This window comes from Thalassophryne amazonica, chromosome 2 (genome assembly GCF_902500255.1).
Source record: "Thalassophryne amazonica chromosome 2, fThaAma1.1, whole genome shotgun sequence".
In the NCBI taxonomy this organism is placed as follows: Eukaryota; Metazoa; Chordata; class Actinopteri; order Batrachoidiformes; family Batrachoididae; genus Thalassophryne; species Thalassophryne amazonica.
This window is the reverse complement of record NC_047104.1, coordinates 69,536,429-69,555,072: the sequence shown is the minus strand read 5'-3', so window position 1 is coordinate 69,555,072 and position 18,644 is coordinate 69,536,429. Positions and strand designations below refer to the sequence as shown.

At 39.6% G+C, this 18,644-nt stretch overlaps 2 protein-coding genes across 2 annotated transcripts in view; one reads left to right on the top strand and one right to left on the bottom strand.

Moving 5' to 3' along the window:
• hnrnph3 (heterogeneous nuclear ribonucleoprotein H3 (2H9)) overlaps positions 1-11,401 on the bottom strand; it is a 30,876-nt gene extending 19,475 nt beyond the window's left edge. The window contains 2 exon segments of the mRNA XM_034187455.1: positions 9,386-9,478; positions 11,309-11,401. Of these exon segments, the coding sequence (XP_034043346.1) occupies positions 9,386-9,473 (88 nt within the window). The 5' untranslated portion in view covers positions 9,474-9,478; positions 11,309-11,401.
• A 2,781-nt stretch (positions 11,402-14,182) lies between these two features.
• The window catches only part of LOC117525526 (phenazine biosynthesis-like domain-containing protein 1), a 28,152-nt gene continuing 23,690 nt past the window's right edge, over positions 14,183-18,644 (top strand). The window contains exons 1-2 of the mRNA XM_034187392.1: positions 14,183-14,326; positions 16,579-16,678. Of these exons, the coding sequence (XP_034043283.1) occupies positions 14,243-14,326; positions 16,579-16,678 (184 nt within the window). The 5' untranslated portion in view covers positions 14,183-14,242. The remainder of the gene's footprint in view (positions 14,327-16,578; positions 16,679-18,644) is intronic.

Here is an 18,644-nt window from a genome sequence, read left to right as displayed (position 1 = left end):
GTCTTATTCAAAACGGTTTAAAATGGGTAGTTTACCGAAGGAGCTGTGTGTGCGGAGTCAACTCGCTACGGACTGCGAGGGACGGACCACTTGAGGGAGTGAGATTCCTGAACGGAGGCACGAGACGTTACGTTCTGCTGTGAACTATCAGTGCACTTAAGACAGTGAGCGCGGAGCAGAGAGGATTTTAACCCGAGTGAACATGTTTAAAAACAAACCTTGGGGCTGCCTTTACTCTCTGTACTTTCTCTACACGTGTGGTTCTGATGGCATCGACCTGTTCACACCATGTGTGCATCGTATACTGAATTTATGGGATCACGAGATGAAATAAAAAGTCAAATATCCTTAAAAATGAGAATATATAAATGAACTGAGCAAAAATTACACACACGGGTTTAAAAAAAACCCTGCTGTGGAGAAGCTGTGCAGAGGCACAGATCACAAAAAGCTGAACTTTAACAGCTGTTTATTTTCCAAAGGTATGTATTTGTTCAATCTTGAGCTTAATGTAGTGTTCAAGCACAAAATGTGACTGATGAGGGGAAAAAAGGATGACTTCATCACACTAAAATGAACTGAGAATAAAGATACAAGCTGCTGATTTCTGTTGTTTTTCAAAGTTATTAAGCTGTAGCTATACGAGGGCTGTCAATAAAGTTACGGTCCTTTTTATTTTTTTCAAAAACTATATGGATTTCATTCATATGTTTTTACGTCAGACATGCTTGAACCCTCGTGCGCATGCGTGAGTTTTTCCACGCCTGTCGGTGACGTCATTCGCCTGTGAGCACTCCTTGTGGGAGGAGTCGTCCAGCCCCTCGTCGGAATTCCTTTGTCTGAGAAGTTGCTGAGAGACTGGCGCGTTGTTTGATCAAAATTTTTTCTAAACCTGTGAGACACATCGAAGTGGACACGGTTCGAAAATTAAGCTGGTTTTCAGTGAAAATTTTAACGGCTGATGAGAGATTTTGAGGTGATTCTGTCGCTTTAAGGACTTTTCACGGTGCAAGACGTCGCTCAGCGCTCTCAGGCGGCGTCATCAGCCTGTTTCAAGCTTAAAACCTCCACATTTCAGGCTCTATTGATCCAGGACGTCGTGAGAGAACAGAGAAGTTTCAGAAGAAGTCGGTTTCAGCATTTTATCCGGATATTCCACTGTTAAAGGAGATTTTTTTAATGAAAGACGTGCGGACGGGTCCGCGCGTCGGGACGCAGCCGACGCGGTGCGGCGGCACAGGAAAAACACCTCTGTTGAAAGCCTTAAGGACAAGTTGGAACATATCCTGCCTGTTAAACAATTTCTCATATACTCACTCCACTGAAAGCCATCAAAAGCCGCCTGGATTTTACAAATGGTTATCAACACGGAGGTGTTTTTCCTGTGCCGCCGCACCGCGTCGGCTGCGTCCCGACGCGCGGATCCGTCCGCACGTCTTTCATTAAAAAATCTCCTTTAACAGTGGAATATCCGGATAAAATGCTGAAACCGACTTCTTCTGAAACTTCTCTGTTCTCTCACGACGTCCTGGATCAATAGAGCCTGAAATGTGGAGGTTTTCAGCTTGAACAGGCTGATGACGCTGCCTGAGAGCGCAGCGCGACGTCTCGCACCGTGAAAAGTCCTTAAAGCGACAGAATCACCTCAAAATCTCTCATCAGCTGTTAAAATTTTCACTGAAAACCAGCTTAATTTTTCGAACCGTATCCACTTCGATGTGTCTCACAGGTTTAGAAAAAATTTTGATCAAACAACGCGCCAGTCTCTCAGCAACTTCTCAGACAAAGGAATTCCGACGAGGGGCTGGACGACTCCTCCCACAAGGAGTGCTCACAGGCGAATGACGTCACCAACAGGCGTGGAAAAACTCACGCATGCGCACGAGGGTTCAAGCATGTCTGACGTAAAAACATATGAATGAAATCCATATAGTTTTTGAAAAAAATAAAAAGGACCGTTACTTTATTGACAGCCCTCGTATGTTTTAATTATTTCAAAGTGAGTTGCCTCTTATTGTATTCTAATTTATTTATACAAAAAAAAAAAAAAACATGGGGAGTGTAATCAGCCTGCATTGTTCAGTTAAGTTTATATCAGTTTTCCTGAACATGTCCAGGTGTTTTTCCTTCTTTATAAGAGTTTGGTGTTTGCTCCACAAAGTTTTAAAACACAATAAAATGTTCACACTGTTCTTTATAGCAGTTCTGTAATTTCAGAAATAACAAATCATAAAAAGTTGGGACTGTATGTAAAATGAAGATAAAAATAAAAATGTTGCACTATTCCCAGTTTCTCCACTCACAAAAACCAAATGTTCTTCCAGAGTTGTGTAATCATACTATGATAGTAGAATATAAAGAAGGGAAAAAAAGAAAAAAATAGACAATATAATCGTCAATCGCAATTATTTGCCTGACAATCATCTCTAGAAATTCCTAATCGTGACAGCCCTACATACAGATTGTCAGATCTGCACTTCATATTACTAACACAGGACTGTTCAACCATGTTTAATCTAACACAGTATATTGGATTCAAAATGTTTGCGTTCAACTGATACGGACTTGCCCTTTCTTAGTCACATGACCAATAAACAGATGATATATGATTTCACATTAGTGTTTAATAGTAACCAAGGTGCATCTTTAACCAGTTACTCAGAAAAGACACTGGACCCAAATTTTGACCATGATCTGTGACCTCTACTTAAAAAAGATTTTTTTCTAAATGAAATCAATCATTGACAGGTCCTCAGTTCTTCCACCAAGTTTAGTTCAAATTTGGTTAAAACTATTTTTACTTTTATGATACTTGTGCGTTTATATCTTATGGCTGTTTGATGCTTCAGACTAGCGTCTGATCGGCCAAAGCTCCAGTGCAGGGTGTGAATTCTGCATAAGCCGCGGGCACCCAACACAGCAACATGCAGCATGGCTGTTCATGTAGCCAAGGTCAGACTTAAAGGGGATATCGCACACCAGTCGACACTATCTTTTAAAAAAATTATACACCAGATTATGAATCATTACTTCCAACTATGACTTGTGTGAGTCCCAAAGTATCTGATAAAATAAAATTAGCCATACAGCATTTGAAAAACGTACAAAGACAGAGCTATTTTTAGCTATAAAAGATGTAACCCCTCAGGCGCTGAATGTTACCTGCCTGAAGGTCACTCCACCTGTGTCCACTTCATGATTTAGACCAGTAAATCTGGGTTTTTTTTTTTTTGCCTTCAAATGTAATATGGCTTTAATTTGGCTTTCAAGTAAAATTCTTGTATTTTGTAGTCAACATGTGTCCGTCTCACCTCTTTGTAACCAGCAATGTATTCAGGGGAGAAAACAGAAAAAAATAAACAAATAAATCACCACATACATCTCAGTAAGACTGAATAATAATTACATATGGTTAAAGTGGTGTCTCTGATTTCTCTCCTGCTGTGTTCGCACACAGAGCCCCTGTAGAATTATTGTTCCACTGTATGGCACTGTGTTTTGTCCACAGGAAAACAGTGTTCCACCACCAGAAGCCAGCTGCCGCTAGCTTAGCAATTGGTTTAGCTCAGCTTGGCCAATTTAAAACAAATGCTCAAGCTGGTCCACGTCCAGCTCTTTTGTTAAGAGCAGTCACGTTCCGTCTGATTCCATAATCACAGAAACGCAGTGGTGGGCACAGTTACGATAATTATCAAAGATAATGTTTTCATTATCAGATTATCTTTTCAGATAACTTTGAAAACCATTATAGACTAATGATCTTCTAATAAATTTTTGTCCAATAATTTTTAGACCATTAACGTGGTAAACAAAGCTGAACAGCTACAAACACTTATAAAATTTAAAATCAGTTGAGCACCTACCTGTTAAATGTTTTGTAGCAGATGTGCAAACAGAGGAGAGCTGCTTCACCCCTGGCAATAATTATGGAATCACCAGCCTCGGAGGATGTTCATTCAGTTGTTTAATTTTGTAGAAAAAAGCAGATCACAGACATGACACAAAACTGAAGTCATTTCAAATGGCAACTTTCTGGCTTTAAGAAACACTATAAGAAATCAAGAAAAAAAAATTGTGGCAGTCAGTAACGGTTACTTTTTTAGACCAAGCAGAGGGAAAAAAAAAAAATATGGACTCACTCAATTCTGAGGAATAAATTATGGAATCACCCCGTAAATTTTCATCCCCAAAACTAACACCTGCATCAAATCAGATCTGCTCGTTAGTCTGCATCTAAAAAGGAGTGATCACAACTTGGAGAGCTGTTGCACCAAGTGGACTGACATGAATCATGGCTCCAACACGAGAGATGTCAATTGAAACAAAGGAGAGGATTATCAAACTCAAAAGAGGGTAAATCATCACGCAATGTTGCAGAAGATGTTGGTTGTTCACAGTCAGCTGTGTCTAAACTCCGGACCAAGTACAAACAAAATGGGAAGGTTGTTAAAGGCAAACATACTGGTAGACCAAGGAAGACATCAAAGCGTTAAGACAGAAAACTTAAAGCAATATGTCTCAAAAATCGAAAATGCACAATAAAACAAATGAGGAACGAATGGGAGGAAACTGGAGTCAACGTCTGTGACCGAACTGTAAGAAACAGCCTAAAGGAAATGGGATTTACATACAGAAAAGCTAAACGAAAGCCATCATTAACACCTAAACAGAAAAAAACAAGGTTACAATGGGCTAAGGAAAAGCAATCGTGGACTCTGGATGACTGGATGAAAGTCATATTCAGTGATGAATCTCGAATCTGCATTGAGCAAGGTGATGATGCTGGAACTTTTGTTTGGTGCCGTTCCAATGAGATTTATAAAGATGACTGCCTGAAGAGAACATGTAAATTTCCACAGTCATTGATGATATGGGGCTGCATGTCAGGTAAAGGCACTGGGGAGATGGCTGTCATTACGTCATCAATAAATGCACAAGTTTACGTTGATATTTTGGACACTTTTCTTATCCCATCAATTGAAAGGATGTTTGGGGATGATGAAATCATTTTTTAAGATGATAATGCATCTTGCCATAGAGCAAAAACTGTGAAAACATTCCTTGCAAAAAGACACATAGGGTCAATGTCATAGCCTGCAAATAGTCCGGATCTTAATCCAATTGAAATTATTTGGTGGAAGTTGAAGAAAATGGTCCATGACAAGGCTCCAACCTGCAAAGCTGATATGGCAACAGCAATCAGAGAAAGTTGGAGCCAGATTGATGAAGAGTACTGTTTGTCACTCATTAAGTCCATGCCTCAGAGACTGCAAGCTGTTATAAAAGCCAGAGGTGGTGCAACAAAATACTAGTGATGTGTTGGAGCGTTCTTTTGTTTTTCATGATTCCATAATTTTTTCCTCAGAATTGAGTGATTCCATATTTTTTCCCTCTGCTTGGTCTAAAAAAGTAACCGTTACTGACTGCCACAATTTTTTTTTTCCTGATTTCTTATAGTGTTTCTTAAAGCCAGAAAGTTGCCATTTGAAATGATTTTAGTTTTGTTTCATGTCTGTGATCTGCTTTTTTTCTACAAAATTAAATAACTGAATGAATATCCTCCGAGGCCGGTGATTCCGTAATTTTTGCCAGGGGTTGTAGAAGAAACCACTCTATCCTCTGCAGGCAAAGGAGAACTGGTCAAAAAAAAAAAAAAAACCCCATACTGATATGCGGGCAATATCACCAAAGTCATCCAGAGGCATACATTTTTAACTTATGGTTCAAATTTTAACCAAACTACTTTCGGACAAGGTATTTAAATTAACGTCACATCTGAAGTTTTATAAAGTGAAAATATCAGATATATGTTTTAGTTTTAAAGTAATGCACCAATTTTTAAGGTTTTAGTGTGGACATGCTATGTCCAGGTGCATTATGGGTATGATAGGGTAATCTCAGTACGTTCACAACATGAGAAATGCATTTGAGACACTCTGATCAGGCTCCACGGACAACAGCATTAAACTCTAGTGCCTAAAACGCTCGTGAATATATTCTCTGGGTTTATAGATGTTGTTATTGTGTTTGCGTTTATTAAATTCCACGCATCTTAAACGTAGCAGAGTAGCAGACACAGATTATCTGGAGTTTTGTTTTTGCAAGTTGTCAAGGTCTCTACTGCCATCTACTGGCCAGTAGTGTTCATGGCGGTATTCACCCTGAAGCTGGGCTGATATTTTCAATCACTGTACTTGGTTCCAGCTCCAATTGTACCACAGAACTGCACGGTGTAAAAGTTCAGAGCGCACAATTTATGTTCTCACACACATTGTACGTTCAAAAACCACACATCGGACTCGTGTTTCCAGAAGCAAAACGTAAACAGAAGCTTTTCTGTCAAAATTTATTTATAAAAACTCTAGATGGGAGACATCAAAGTCAGCACAAAACAAAAAAAAAACAATACAAGATAGGTCTGCAGTGGTTTCACAGACACAGTGTGAGAGGTTGGACGCTTGTAGCGCTTCAGGAGCGGGATACCCTCACGACTGCCGACAAGAATCAAGCAGGTTTGATTTTCATCTGACCATACGATCGCCGATCAGGAGGTGGTCGTGAAATGTTAAATGCAGCTCGTTACTCCGTGTATACTAAATGATGCAGGACGTGCAATTAACCTGAAACTCGGTGCGATCCAAAAAAAATTCTAGCACGAAAGAAAAAAAATCAGCTGAAAAACTGCCAAAACTCACACTGGCACCAGTAGATCATGCTCTATTTATTTTGACACCGGTTATATCAGACGGTTATCTAATTACAACTTGGCTTTTTTTTTAAAAAGCCTTTTTTTTTTTACAAATAAAAATGGCATATTTTACAAAAGCACATTTATCTGTAAACACCAACACACCTCACATTAACATGTTGGTTTACATAGAATGAATGAGTCAACCAATCAGTGTTAGCAGAGGCACATTTTACCCAGAATGCCATCTGTCTGTGTTTGTTACAAAACTTCAGAATTAGTGCATTATTCAACATTAAAAGATATATGTTATATCTTAACTTTGCACAAATGACAGAATTGACATTAATGGAGTTATTCTATCAGTATTCATTTTATTTACACCAAACCATAAGTCAGCATTGCTTTATTTTCCAAGACCTCCACCTGACGGCAGCGTTGTGATTGAGTAGAGCGTTGAGCTTTGTGGCTCCTCTCAGCTGCGTTTGTGCTGGAAGCGTAGTAAACTGGAGCTTCCAGGAGGGGGTAGGACACTCCAAGACAGAAGTGCTGACTCAATTTTTGGGTCTCGTCGCCCTTGATGCTTTCAGAAGCAATCGTGGTGTTAAACTCAAAATCAGCTTGTTAGTAGTTGTAAGTGTACTGGAGACAATACTGGAATTTATCGGTTAAAGACAAAGTTTCAGTTATCTGATTATCTGTTATCGAAGTTAATTTTTTGGTTATCTGGCTATGTATTTGGTAATACATAGCCGGTTACACACTTTCGGGAAAAGAAACACGCTCTAAGTATTTTCTCCTGACCACATGAAAGGAAGGGGGGGATCTGTGGTTAGATCTGTGTTTTGAAGACCATTCTCACGCCGCGCTGGCCTTCACTTCTGCCATTTGTCCGCGATGTACTATTTTTTTTTTTAACACTTTCCTCCTCAAAATATTCTCTTTTGAAAATCTGTCCACCAAATACGCAACACTAGTCACGTGACTACATACTTGCAAAACACAGATTTTAATCATTTTGACATTTTCACCATGAAGGTCCCCAAAACAGACAGATTTTCACACTGTGAAATCTGTCTGTTTAGGGGGATACTCTTTTACAGTGTCCCCCTAATCTGGGGACATTGTAAAAAAAAAAAAAAAAAAAAATCCATTTTTCCACCCACTTTCATTTCAAGGGCGTGGAAGGGGCTTAATTGTACATTATGTCATCAAATTCCATGTTCCTTCCAGCTCGACATTTCTGAGCATTTATCAGCATCAAGTTAAAGCAGGCTAAAATCCACATATTTATGGTTTAATTTCTCAGAGCATATGGCACCAAAAATAAAACAATACATCAATATTTTCAGAATTATTTATTTAGAATAGTCAGCTCATTTGGCATTTTATTTAGTAGTGTTGCACACTCTGTCAAGGCACACTCTGCGAGAAGGTGTCGCAGAGTTGTTTGATGCCCTCGCCACTTCACCCACACTTAACGTCGGCACAGTGAAAAGACACTGTCAACGCACAAACGTTGTTAGGAATAGGGATGGATATCGATACCGCTTGTCGATCCGATTCCTTATCGATACCTCTTGTGAATTTTCTGTGTGCTAAACATAGACTTTACAGGTTTTCAATGTCAACAACATTTTATTGAGCCTTAAAGTAAATAAATATGAAATTTGTCACTGGATCCTTGATCTCTGGACTTAAATAGAAAAACAAAATCTGTAGTTTTTGTCAAAAGCATTTCGTTTCAGACATTATTGGTATGAATGTCACTCCATACTTCTGAACTGAGCTCAGCTGCGCTGCATGTCACGATGTAATTCATAAAAACGCAGGATGTCTCATTTTGGGAGGAAAAAAAACGTTTTGGTCGACTGTAGTTTATTGTTTGTTTTACAATGTTTGGAAATAGGCGTCATTTGATTTAAAACAGCGATTCGCTTTGAAGTTATTAATTCCGACCAGACTCTAACTTGACTCAGCAGAGAGCCATGCAGCATTTGGAGCTGTGCAAGCACAACAGAGGACGATTATCATTTCTTGCCTGCACCAAGACAAGAGTCCCAGTTAGTGACTTTAATCCGCACAAAAGTGGAATCTTTAAACGGCTTTGAGAGGGGTTAAGAAGCGGACTTGCCGCTTCTGTAAAGCAGCGAAGCAAAGAATCAATGAAGCAGTGCTCCGACCCACTGTTTCATTGGTTCTTTGCTTCAAAGCAGAGCTGTTACAGAAGCAGTTGATTACAGACCCACAGCTGGGTCTGTAATCAACATAGAGAAATGATCATTTTCCCGACAAACACCCTCAGAAACAATGAATGCTCTGAAGGACTGACAAGGGAACCGCTAAGCAAAAAGGCTATTGACATTGGTGGATTGAATCCTTTCTTAATGATACCCGAAAAGAACCGGTTCTCGACACTCATCCTTAACGAAGTATAACACCACGCATGAATCCTGCTCAAATCCAGCTCCCCCAGTGTGCATATATGTCTTGAAACTGGGAAAATCATTTCTCTGAATGCAGCTCTTTTTGTTGCTCGTGGAAATGTGACATCATCTGTCCATCAGAGCCTCAAATCAACAACAGACTGACGGATTACATGATTTTGCCACCGGAAAAATTATTTCAGTGTGACAACACCTTAACACTGATCTACCTTCAAATTATACAAGTATGTGTATATTGATGTGTTCTCACCAGAAAAGAAATTTGCCACCTCCTCTTGTGTGCAGGACCAGGGAAGTCCTCTGATCCTAACAACGTAACCCTCTTCATTCAAAGACATCCTCACTGTCACAGGAAACACAACACAGTAGCAGCACTATCAAATTACCCTCAGTGTTACAGGTAAATCATTATTAACTGCAAATTTTCATAGGCGCTTGAATCTGTCTGTACATTAATTTGTCAACAAAACAGGATAGTTAGAGAATTACTAAGAAATAAAAAGCACAATGCTGCAACAATCAATTGGATGCATGTATAATACAAAATTACCGAATATGTTGCTAATTAAAAAATGCAAGTCCTAAAAAAATTAAGTCCTTTAAGAACAAAAAATGCCAAGGATCATTTAGCCCAGTGTGACAGTTATTATTGTATAAGGACTTGCTTCTTTACAGATGTATCCGACCAATCTAAATAACTGGATACCGCAGACATAGGTAATTCATAGTTATCTGCTTCTGTGTTGGAAAACTGTGCTAGGGCATTTTAGCAGATCAACTATCAAACAGAAAAAATAACTACTTGTTCAATCCTGAAAATAAATATTAATGGCAGCACAACACAATTACTTCAATCTTCATCATAATGTCAGGGGGAGGTTGGTTATTCCATATGAACTCAACCAGAAGTCCCACAGTAAGAGACTCAGATTTGAGAAAGAAAAAAAAAAAGCCTCTACACGTATAATGAACATGTGTAAAGTTTTAGGTGGAAAATCTAAACTACGGGGCTTTAAAAAAAGTGGTTTTCTGCCTGGTTTTGACACTCGTGAATTGCATTGTGTAGCCAATTTTGGATGCCAATATCTGAAACAAGCAAAGATTTCTTGATGAAATGTGACAGAATCCAAAAGTATGTCCAGGAAAGCAAATTCAAGCCACAAATCTTTGTCAGTAACCGTGGGCGATTTCATTAGTTTGGTTGAGTTAATATGGAATGACCCAGAGGGCAAAATTTTCTTACTCCTGAAGTCAAATTACATTGCAAATCTTATAACAAAATACACTTATGTTTATAACACAGAATTTCAGTTTTATTTTGCATGAGTGTGCCTACTAAAGTTAATTTCGCATTGCTTTTTGCAGTGACACGATTCAGGCAATATTTCCACAAGCGAGTGTATAGACACGTGTAAATTCAACAGGAGAAAACCTCATTTTATGCCTTTCTTTAAAGAGACTGAATAATATGTCAAACTCATTTCTAAATCAAGCAACCAAAAGGCGATAAAAACTGTCACTCTATGTACCTCGAATATTTTTGTTTGATACCTCTGGACTTTCCCTCCTCTGTTCCATGTTTTCTATGTTTGTATAGTATTTTCAATAAAGTCTTCAATAAAAAAAAGGGTACACACACATATCATCAATGCCTTATAGTCGACATGAAAGTTAATAAATGAAAAAAGAAACTATTAAAGCGCTCAGAGTTCCCGGCTGTTGAGACGTATCAAATGCGACATAGTGGAGTCGACAACAGTTAAGACAACCTAGCTAAGCAGCTACTTCCTCCTTCCAACTGTGTTAGCAAAAGCCAAGCTAGCCAACACGAAACAGTTTTGTAAGTCTTCAATATGTTACCACACACTTATCTACATGTACTCGGTTACCAATTTCCTTGTGCCTTTCAAGTTAGTTACACAATGGTATTTTACAGTACAGGTACGTTACGTAGCACACACAAAGGTAAAGCGGCTACGTTAGCATGATAACATCAGCAGCTAAACCGCTAGCAACTAAAGCTAAATGTAGGACACCGACAGCGGTCAAACATACAGTGCCAAGTAATTCAATTACCAACCATTAAAATCTTACATGGCACACTCTGCAATAACTTAAAACAACCAAAAGAGAGACAGGCGTCACAAACCAATAGTTAAAACAATAAAATTACCTCACGCTTGCCGTCTCCTGCTCTTCGATCTCGACAACCCGCTCAGCTATGTTCTCGCGAGATTGGACCACGAAACAACTTCTTCTTCTTCTTCTATGGCGTTTAACAGCAGCCAGCATCTCTATTGCTAATGGTGTCACCTTTTGCATTATTCCGTTATAGCAGTACCAAATCCTCTCGATGGGTCCAGCATCTTTCAAGTATTTAAAAAGCCAACACTCCCCCCTCCCACTTGACCCTATGTCTAAAATACTTCCTACAGAAACTTCTTTCAGGCCTCTTCTAAATTCTGAGATAAGCTCTTGCCTTTCTCTGGAATATTTATTACAATACATGAGAACATGCTGCACTAATTCTGATGCTTTCCAAGGAGGAAGACAGTACTGTTTAAGATAGTGTGACCAGTTTTCAGTCTCACAATAGTGACTTCATCCTTTCTTTTCCACCCTCTCAAGTGCATTTGTCACTTTTTTTGTGTTACTCTGTATTGTATTCTTGTTTTTACATTACGATACAAATAAAATCAAACTCTTCTTCTACAACTATTTACTGAATCTGACACGCTACAAGCTTTGAAAATAAATGCCTACCCTTAGTCTCTTGTTTCAAGCATTTTTGCCATTGTAAGTTAATTTCCCTCCATACAATATAATTGCCCAGTGCGTTGGAAAGGTAGATACTGATGGCAATGTTCTATTTGTCACAGCTTTTTTGGCCAAGCTATCCACCTTCTCATTTGTTGGGATACCTTCTCAACCCCTTTCCTTGCCACATCCCTAATTGCCAAAATAATGTTGTTAATGAAGTCTTGCCAACTCCCAGATGAACCTGTCCCAATATGGACTGCCCTTAGAATCGCAAATAACTCCACTGAATAAATTCAGGAAATCTGATGTTCTCTTACATGACTCAATATTCCATCCTTGGACCACAAAGGCTGCTCCAGAAGCACCTGTTTCTGGATTCTTTGACCTGTCAGTAAAAAGTAAAACATGTTCTTGGTACCTCTCTGATACCTGCTCATGAAATGCATTGACTAGGCCTTCATTATTATTCACTGGCTTAAGTTCAAGTAGTGCAAGGTTGACCTTGGGTATCTCTAGCTGCCACAAAGGAACTGGAGGCCACAAAACCCCCAGACAGAAGACTTTGTCATGCAATGTTAGTTCTTTTGCTACAATCTCTCCTGACCATCCAAAGCTTGGCAATTTTGCCACTTCTCTCTCCCAGCTTGGCTGAATCACTACTTTAACCAGGTGCTTGTCTCTCTTACCCATCATTATCCATTTCTCTGTCGGCACTACTTCTCAGCCCGTAATCCTTCTTCTTGTCCCCATTCATTATCCAGTTGATATGTGTCACTTTTTTTTAAGTGTGCGAGTTCTTGAATAGGGGTATTTTTGAGGCTGGCACCGGAACTTGTTTTCTACACTGCCATACTACTCAGAGCGCCACTGGAAGTATCTCTGTCACCATTCTGTCTAAGACTGGAGCCTTTTTATATTTTGACCCCTGTGTAATTGTTCAGCTGACCTCAACCTGGCTGCTTATTGAAAATTCAAGTGGTCAGCTGGTTTTTCAAAAGAGTAATGTCTAAGGCAGGGGTCACCAACCCTGTTCCTGGAGAGCACCTGCCCTGCATGTTTTCCACATCTACCTATTCAAGTCACACCTGATTTTTTTTTTTTAAATTGGTGTTTATCAGCTCTTGATTGGATGAGCACATCTGATAGAGTTAACTGACCAGGAGTGGAACAGGGAGAGTTAAAAAACATGAAGGGCAGGGGCCCTCCAGGAACAGGGTTGGTGACCCCTGGTCTAAGGGTATTTGTGCCGCATTTGGTATTTGCATCACTATTTGAAGGATTGTTTCAATTATCTGCTGCCCTAGTGTTACGCAATGCCTTTGTGAGTGGGTAACGAATGAGCTTACAGATGTTGCTTGCTGTGAGGTAAAAAGGATTTTCTTTCACCATAACATTAAATCTAGGCTTGCATCTGGCAAACTGTAGCTGAACTTTCAGGTCTTCCTTTTCAGAAAACCCTCCTCTGTGCCACTTCATCATGAAGCTGTATAACTGGGGATACAAAATGCAAAACATGCACTATGCACAATTTCTCCAATCACAGCCACAGAAGCCTGTAACTTTTTCTGGGTTGTCTGGGTGTCTTGGTGTCTTTCCTCACTCTTCTCCTTCTTCCACAGTCACTCAGTTTTTGAGAAATCTCTGCTCCACACAGTTTACCATAGAGTGCCATACTGTTTGTATTTCTTCGTAACTGATGTAAAGTTCAAGACATATTCAGTGACTTGGAAATGTTCATGTATCCATCCCCTGACTTGTCTACAGAAAACAGGCAATAAAACTGGTTATTTACAGGTGTTATGCCAAAGGGGCTGATTACTTATGCAACCCATCATCTTGGCTTTTAAATTTTTAATTAATTTATATCAAGTTGTTTGCTTTCAGTTTGAGTCTAAGGAAGATAATTTTAGAAATGTTTATATTGAGAAGCCTGATTTACTTTTTGTATTTGAAATGCCATAAACAAATTCAAATGCATGAAATACCAAGAGGCTGAATACTTTTGCAAGCCACTCTACTCCACTTTCAATAATTCTACAAATAGTTTACACTAAATTTGCAAAGACTGTTAGCACAGACATCCAACCCTTGATATTTTCATGATATTTTACAATGACACAGATTTGAAGCCTGTAAAACATTGTCAGTAGTATGTATACATATTACACTCGTTCCATTCCATATTCCCGTTTGACCTCTAACCAGAAGAGCTAGCGGGACCTTTAGCCACAGTGCACATGCTCTTGCTGATAGAGAATTTGCTTATTGACAGACGCAAGTGAGCCTGTGTCCTCACCATATGGTCCTCACCACAGACTGTTTGTTTCAGTTTTATTTGTGATTCATTATGGAGGTTCCAGTTTTTACAGTGGATGCTTTCACCAATTTACCATTCAAAGGAAATCCTGCTGCAGTTTGCCCACTTATGCAGGTAAGTAAGAATAGTATTTAGGTCAAAATAGTGTGTGTGTGTGTGTGTGTGTGTGTGTGTGTGTGTGTGTGTGTGGTGTGTGTGTGTGTGTGTGTGTGTGTGTGTGTGGTGTGTGTGTGTGTGTGTGTGTGTGTGTGTGTGTGTGTGGTGTGTGTGTGTGTGTGTGTGTGTGTGTGTGTGTGTGTGTGTGTGTGTGTGTGTGTGTGTGTGTGTGTGTGTGTGTGTGTGTGTGTGTGTGTGTGTGTGTGTGTGTGTGTGTGTGTGTGTGTGTGTGTGTGTGTGTGTGTGTGTGTGTGTGTGTGTGTGTGTGTGTGTGTGTGGTGTGTGTGTGTGTGTGTGTGTGTGTGTGTGTGTGTGTGTGTGTGTGTGTGTGTGTGTGTGTGTGTGTGTGTGTGTGTGTGTGTGTGTGTGGTGTGTGTGTGTGTGTGTGTGTGTGTGTGTGTGTGTGTGTGTGTGTGTGTGTGTGTGTGTGTGTGTGTGTGTGTGTGTGTGTGTGTGTGTGTGTGTGTGTGTGTGTGTGTGTGTGTGTGTGTGTGTGGTGTGTGTGTGTGTGTGTGTGTGTGTGTGTGTGTGTGTGTGTGTGTGTGTGTGTGTGTGTGTGTGTGTGTGTGTGTGTGTGTGTGTGTGTGTGTGTGTGTGTGTGTGTGTGTGTGTGTGTGTGTGTGTGTGGTGTGTGTGTGTGTGTGTGTGTGTGTGTGGTGTGTGTGTGTGTGTGTGTGTGTGTGTGTGTGTGTGTGTGTGTGTGTGTGTGTGTGTGTGTGTGTGGTGTGTGTGTGTGTGTGTGTGTGTGTGTGTGTGTGTGTGTGTGTGTGTGTGTGTGTGTGTGTGTGTGTGTGTGTGTGTGTGTGTGTGTGTGTGTGTGTGTGTGTGTGTGTGTGTGTGTGTGTGTGTGTGTGTGTGTCAGGGAGGGCTGAAAAGCAGGACAAACCAAAAGCCTGTAACATGTTACAATATGTAGTCTCACTTAGCAAGCAAATGAACCTTATACTTACAACTCAACTTGTAGGCAAACCGGAAGAAAAGAGTGCAACAATAATGTCTGCTTTACCAGTTACAAGCCATAAAGCCATCAATTCAAATCCCCAATCAGACAGGAAAAGTCACTGTGTCCTTTAGGTTCTTAATACCTAATTGCTGATAAGTACCTTGGCTAACACGGACCATAAACTGAATGTATGTACGATGTGGACCCGGGGAATCTGACTGTTTCATTAACGGTCAGCCTTGGAGCTGATTTTTTTTTTTTTTATGCCTTGGCCTTACTATGTATCATCTGGCCTCGAAGATAAGCAGAGGCCGGTTTCAGGCCACTCATTTTTACCTGTTTTTTTTTTTTGCACAGTTTACTTCTAACCAACCAAAAAAGCACCCCTCACGGTAACTTCACGCGTACGACAGTCTGCGTACAATGCTTGTTTTCTAGTCACCACGGCACTACACGCACACATAGACACAAGATATGCTACGCTATGTCTACAAGTACTAATGTGTAAAAATCTTCAGCAACAACCTCGTCACTACCCAAGCATGATTATATTCCTTCGTCCAGGTACAGTATTAATATTTGTGATGCCAACACATTGCATCATGAACGTATGCTAAAGATTATTTATATAAGGCCCCGTATAACTCTCTTGGCTGTGGTTTGAAATTCTGCATGAGTCTATAGGATCAGGCTGCAGGAACTACGATAGACTTTGTATGATGCTCGGCCTCAGAGACCCTAGACTCTGTCTTTGTCTCAGGGGAGGTGGACTCAACTAACATTGTTAATTAATACAAAGCAGTTGTATCTATCTATATGAGACAAGTTATGTAACCAAATAACATATCTTTGCGGCCATGGGCATTTTAATCTGGACTTCACCTTGTTACGTTTATATTTTAAACAAAAGTTAAGATTATTTTATTTAAGAAATATGTAACAATTTCAGTTTATTTCAGACAGGTTATTCCAAAAAGGTACAGTTAATTGTGCAGCAGTGTCAGGATCAAATTTGTGCAAGTGTCAAGGTGCCTTTACTCTGTAACAACAGCCAGCAACATCAAATTGCTTCTTGTGTTATTTTCTGAGTATGTGAATTGTTGTCAGATATGAAGATTGATATTTTTTTTTTTGCTTGTGCATTTTTAAATTTGGTCAGCTAGAGTACGTAGGTGGTTCATTTTTTGTTTTTTCTCTATTCAACATTTTTTTCAGCAGAAACTGATGTGCATAAAATACTAGACATTTATTTTTCTTTTGGTAACAGGAGCTGAGTGATGAACTGTACCACAAAATAGCAGCAGAAATGAACCTGTCTGAAACAGTTTTCATCACCAGGATTAACCTCTCTGACAACTTCAGCACAGGTCAGACAATATCAGTATCAATGCATTATTAATATATCATTTATTATACGCCCCCTTTATGTGTGTAAGGTTGTGTGAGTTTGAACAAGGAAGAATGTGGAAAAATATTCATATGCAATTCAGTGATATATATTGCCAAACATAATAAAGGTCAAAAGGTCATCTCATTCAGTAGTTCATCATTTGAAGATCAATCAATGACTATAACAAAATGATAATCCAACATTTAGATATAGTTTATATAAACAAATCTTACCATTGTTTCCTTCAACATAAGAAATGTTTAAAGTCCAGGTGCACTGAGAGAACATGCAGATTAAATATCAATGCAGTTAATCAATCACAACAGTTCAAGTGGCAATTGTCAAAATAATTCCAAACAGCCAATCCTTAACTACGTATTAAAAACCTTGTTTTTTAAAAGAAACAGAACACGGTGTTACGTACCCCGCCCCCCCCCCCCCCCCAAAAAAAAAAAAAATTACTAAGGGCATGATTTACTGAGATTCCATAAAATTACTAAATGGACATTGTAAAGTTTTTCACATTGGGTTGGTGAATGTTTTGCAGGTGATTTACTAAAAGTAAGTGTGAAAATGACAGAGGACGGCATGTCACGTTGACAGCAGTGTGAGAATGAGAATTTTGTGTATTAATGACACACTAAGCACAAAAATAAATTAAATCAGCCACTTGCAGGTATGCGCAAAATAAGACCCATTTGAACTGAAAATCTTTTTCATTTAACATTTACCAAATCAAAAATGAATGTGCCTTGAAAATATTTTATCTTCCATTTCACGGGAGATGCGAGGTGTGTGGCACAAACCCGGATTCAGCACTGCGTATTAATATCTAAGCAAAATTAAAATGTGCTACTTTATCTGAGATTCAAGGCTCAGCTGTTCTCAGCTTCCTTTAGTCACAGAGGATAAATTGTATCATATGTTTTTTTTGGGGGGGGGGGGGGGGGGGGCTGTAATTTTAATTGTTTTAATATTTGCTTATTTATTGTGTTTTTTAAAATACTGTGCTTATAAAGTCCTAAACAGTTAGCATTCTCTCGAATAGGATTTCAGTCCACCTATTTGCTGCTCAGCGCTCCTTACAGTCTGGCTTCACACCCAAGAAATCACCAATCGACTGCATTATAGCTTTGCAAGTACTCACTGAACATAAATGTGAACATCAGCAGGGCTCATTTGCAGCCTGTGTTTATTTTCACCAAACATTGGATTCACTTGATTGGACGGCACGCTGTGACACTGAGGATTTGTAAGATCCACAATAAAATGCTGGACATCACAACCAGCCTCTAAACAGATACTGTGAGAGCTGCTGAAAACTGGTGTTCACCAGATGTCTTCTGGCTCCTACACTGTTCAGTGCTGGACTGGGTGTTGGGTAGGCTGGTGGAACCCAGCAACCACACCAACAAAAGCGCCTGCTTTTGATGGTGTGGTTAGGTTTACTGACCTTGACTTCACAGACAATGCTGTGATCTTTGTGGAATCAGATACTCTGATCGCAGCACTTGAAAAACTGAGTGAGGAATTGGACTCTCTGGGTTTGCGATTGTCCTGGATCAAGAGATCCAGGCTTTTAACGAAGAAGTGTATTTGTATGTAGTGAAACTGTTGAATTTGTAGAGACATTCACTGACCTCAGCAGTGGCATTCATGTCTCTGGGTCATTGACCTTTGAGATCAAGACATGCCTGGACAGAGCTTATGGCGTCAGAAAGTTGTTTAACAGAAGAGATGGGCAATACCCATGTCTTTGCAGCAGTACGAAGGTCCAAGTCTTTAGGATCCTGGTGCTTCCCATCTACTTTCTTGTCGCACTTGGATAACCAGTTACCTAAGGTGTAGACTGAATGTCTTTATCAGGTCTCTTTGAAGGATCTGTGGGTACTGCTGGAATTACTTTAACGAGCAGTTACTTAAGGAGACCAAGACAAATAGTA